Below are 1,126 nucleotides of genomic sequence, written 5' to 3' on the forward strand. Positions count from 1 at the left end.
GTTAAATGGCAATTTGAAGTTAAATCAATACTCTAGTTTACATTATTATGACCATTTAATACTGTTTACTATTGAGTCAAGTAGTGTAAGATTACGCTTTCAATCTTGTTCAACATCTTGTTTTTCCCGGTGGTGCCTTTTATTTTATTTTGCTTACTTCTTTTGAGTAGCTGTTACTAACTGTTCATGAACTATCCAGAGGAACTACAAAACCCCTACTGAAACCATGGTGTACACAATCAGCCCAACTGGTTAATCTACTGGATCTATTTTCCCGTGAGTAGCCTCCCCTCCCGCCGGTCTGGTCTAGTGGTTTTCCAGGCCAGGTGCCCACCTGTTGTCCTGGGGCTTCTTTTTAACACCATCTTGCGAAATCCCTGTTCCTCTCTCCTGTGTTGAATCCCCCGTTTCCTGGATCCCATGGTTTCCTCTGTCTTGGTTTACATCCTCATTATTGTAGAGCACATTCTCTAGTAGCTTCCTGAGAAAAGGTACATGGGAGGTAAAATTTGTTGAGACTGTGTGTGTCTGAAAATGTTCTAATTCCACTCTCGCATGTGTTGCTATTTAAGCTTGTAATTGAATTCTACGCAAAATGTAATTTTCCCTCAGAATTTTGAGGCTGTACTTCATTATCTTCTAGCAATACACAGTGCTGCAGGTGAGAAGTCTCACACCACTGGTATTCCTTTGACCTGGCATGATCTTTTACATGTGATCTATTTTATTTCTCTGGAAGGTTTTGGTATCTTCTTTTTAATGCTGCTATTCTGAAATCTCACAGTAAAGAACCCTAATGAGGATCTTTTCTTACCACGGTTCTGGGCACTTTCTGGTCCTCTTCAGTCTGGAAAGTTCCGTCGTTCCATTTTGAAAATTTTTCTTGTATTATTCTTTGATATTGTCTCTCTACCATTTTTTTCTCTTTTCTCTTTCTGGAACTCCTATGGTAAAATGCTGAACCTTGTGGATTTTGATTCACTATGTTTCTTACCCCCACCCCACTTCCATCTTTGCCTGTTAATCTACTTTCTAGAAAGTTTACTTGAATTTATCTTCTACACCTCTGAATAATTTTTACATTTTACTCTAATTTCCAAAATTTCTTTCTTATTTTCTAATTATT

At 38.0% G+C, this 1,126-nt stretch overlaps 1 protein-coding gene across 2 annotated transcripts in view; it reads right to left on the reverse strand.

Moving 5' to 3' along the window:
* Positions 1-1,126, reverse strand: part of ENOX1 (ecto-NOX disulfide-thiol exchanger 1) — a 609,648-nt gene that overhangs the window by 269,412 nt on the left and 339,110 nt on the right. The window contains exon 1 of one of the 2 annotated variants that reach the window (XM_012649259.1): positions 335-406. The exons of the other annotated variant lie outside the window; for it this stretch is intronic. Within the exon in view, the coding sequence (XP_012504713.1) occupies positions 335-365 (31 nt within the window). The 5' untranslated portion in view covers positions 366-406. Of the gene's footprint in view, positions 1-334; positions 407-1,126 lie in introns of those variants that run through there. 2 annotated transcript variants of the gene reach the window in all.

The sequence above is a fragment of the Propithecus coquereli genome, unplaced genomic scaffold, assembly GCF_000956105.1.
Source record: "Propithecus coquereli isolate 6110/MARCELLA unplaced genomic scaffold, Pcoq_1.0 Scaffold11, whole genome shotgun sequence".
Taxonomy (NCBI): domain Eukaryota; kingdom Metazoa; phylum Chordata; class Mammalia; order Primates; family Indriidae; genus Propithecus; species Propithecus coquereli.